We start from the raw sequence: 2346 nt of genomic DNA, 5'->3' as shown, positions 1-2346 counted from the left end.
TAAAATACAGTGTAATTTTTATGTAAAATTAAAAAATAGGTATCTAAAAAGCAATATATATAATATTAACCTTATATTTCTCTTACAAGTAGTTATACCTATATATAATCTGATTTTAAGATTAAAGGCCAGGATATAATATAGACATTGTGGTATGAGCGTACAAAAAAACGCATTTTGTATGGGTATTCTAGTGATCGGAGCAACCGGGTGATCGAAACAGCCGGGAAATACGTTATAATCAGTATAGGCCTATTCTACATTTACCATACAACTTGCCTGGGCGCTTGTGTAAGCAGGGACACTAGCACCCCCAACCAACCAACCAGCCAATCAGGGACAACCAATCAGCGCCTCATGGAAGGATACCACTACCCGCCGGGAGGGGGTACGACTGGACTATGGCACAATCCACCTGTATTTAGACTTTAGCTACTAAGTCCTATTGCTTAGGTGATAATAATAATAATACCTAGGAGCTAGCCTACCTAAATAATATTAGTGTTACACGCTGGGCTGACCTAAGTCACAGATACTCAACTTTGGTGGTTAGGAAGGTTCACAGATCCAGACCAGGATCTCACACAGTGATCAACTCCAAGTAGTAACTGATAGATAAGTAATTGAGGTCTTTGAGTAATAATGAAACACAAGTGACTAGGTCAGGGCAACTCCTACTAGAGCTATACCATAAGGTATACCAATAGTAGTAAGATGTCAGACTACTGACCCTCCAAGTAAGTATCTTAGTAACTGATTATAATATTGAGCACAAAGTAAGATGACTAGGTACATGAGCAGAAATAATGCCCTTTTATGTTCCTTCCTGGTCATACTATTCTGTATACCTTTCCATATACCATCTTTGTCTCTCCCTTGGTCTCCCTGCTGGTATTTATATACCATCTAGTATACCATTCTTTCTCGGCTTATGGTCCTTCCCATGGTATATGCACATGTCTTAGTCACATGATCTTTAGATCCTTGTTTCTGTCTTGCGGGGTATTGTTTCATCCTGCATCGCTGTGTTGGACAGCGTCCCATTTTGTTGGTCTATAATAATTAGTAGGTATAGCTACTAGTCTCTAATAGTTTACTACTAAAATCTTATTAGTTAAGGCCTACTAATTAGATACATCTATCTTTATATTAACCCTATATATTACAATACTAAACCTCTGGATCTTAAGGGCAGCCTTTTACCTAAAGGCCTTAACTTATATACTTAACTTAATAAGCTATTCTATATCCTTAAGCAAATCTATAGTTAGGATTATATTACTATTATCTAAGATTTATCTAGCTAAGACCTTCTAGAAGGATATTATTAGGTCCTTAGATTCTTTGATTACTAATAATAGATTAATAATACGTAAGTTAGTCTTCTTTATATAAAGTTTAAGGTCTTTTATAAAGGGTTAGGATAAGAACTTTTTATTATTATATATTACTTATAAGAATAAGAGGCTAAGCTTAAAAATATATTAAAAAATATTTATCTCTAATTATAAGAACTTATAATATTCTATAAGCCTTTAATACCTTATAAAGTAATAGATATAATAAGCTAACCTCTTAAACTAGTTTAATTTTATTATTATTTACTAGTTAGGCTTATTTTTAAAATACTAAAATAGATACCTTATTATAAATAAGACCTATTTACTAATATTATAGATAACTATATCTAATACTATAAAAAGTAGCTAATTAGGCTTATATTATTGAAGAAAAGGGAATTATATATTTATTTATATAGCCTATATTTTTATATTATAGTTTTTTTAAAAAGGCTAAGAGAGTTAGAGAAAACTTTTATAAAGATCTTTAAGAATTTATATAAAAAAAGAAAAAGGTCTTATAAAAGCTTTTTTGAGACTACATAAAGACTTATTATTACTTAAAGATTAATAAAATTAAGAAGCTAATAATATTTTATAAAAACTAAAGAAGGCTATTATATTTAAAAAACATCTTTTATATTTTAAGAGTTAAAGTCTCTCTATTAGAATATAAAATTAATAATAGCTAATTATTATATTATAAAAAACTCTTAAAACTATTATTTATCCCTAATTATAAATAATAAATATTAATTTTATTAGAAAATTATTAAATTAAGGTATATATATTAATTATAATTATTATTAACTAGCTTAATAAGGATATTATTAAACTAATAATATTAAACTATAGGTTATAATTTATAATATTCTATTATATTTTTTAATAAAATAATCAGGTATAGCTATATTTAATAATAATATTAGTATTAAATAATTATAACATTACCTTAATAAAGATAAGCTTTTTTTAATTATAAATATCGTTTAAAGCTATTAAACT

General features: G+C 28.0%; 1 protein-coding gene across 1 annotated transcript; it reads left to right on the top strand.

The window, feature by feature from the left end:
* Nucleotides 1–144: 144 nt before the first annotated feature.
* T310_9882 (uncharacterized protein) lies at nt 145–432 on the top strand (the record flags this gene model as incomplete). Its single annotated transcript, XM_013467673.1, has 1 exon — nt 145–432. A coding segment is annotated over one exon (288 nt), but the record flags the coding sequence as incomplete, so codon positions are not given.
* Nucleotides 433–2346: the final 1914 nt, after the last annotated feature.

This window comes from Rasamsonia emersonii (assembly GCF_000968595.1).
Source record: "Rasamsonia emersonii CBS 393.64 chromosome Unknown ctg1118621762234, whole genome shotgun sequence".
NCBI lineage: Eukaryota > Fungi > Ascomycota > Eurotiomycetes > Eurotiales > Trichocomaceae > Rasamsonia > Rasamsonia emersonii.
Note: the sequence above shows the minus strand (reverse complement) of the source record. Positions and strands in the feature narration are given on the sequence as shown.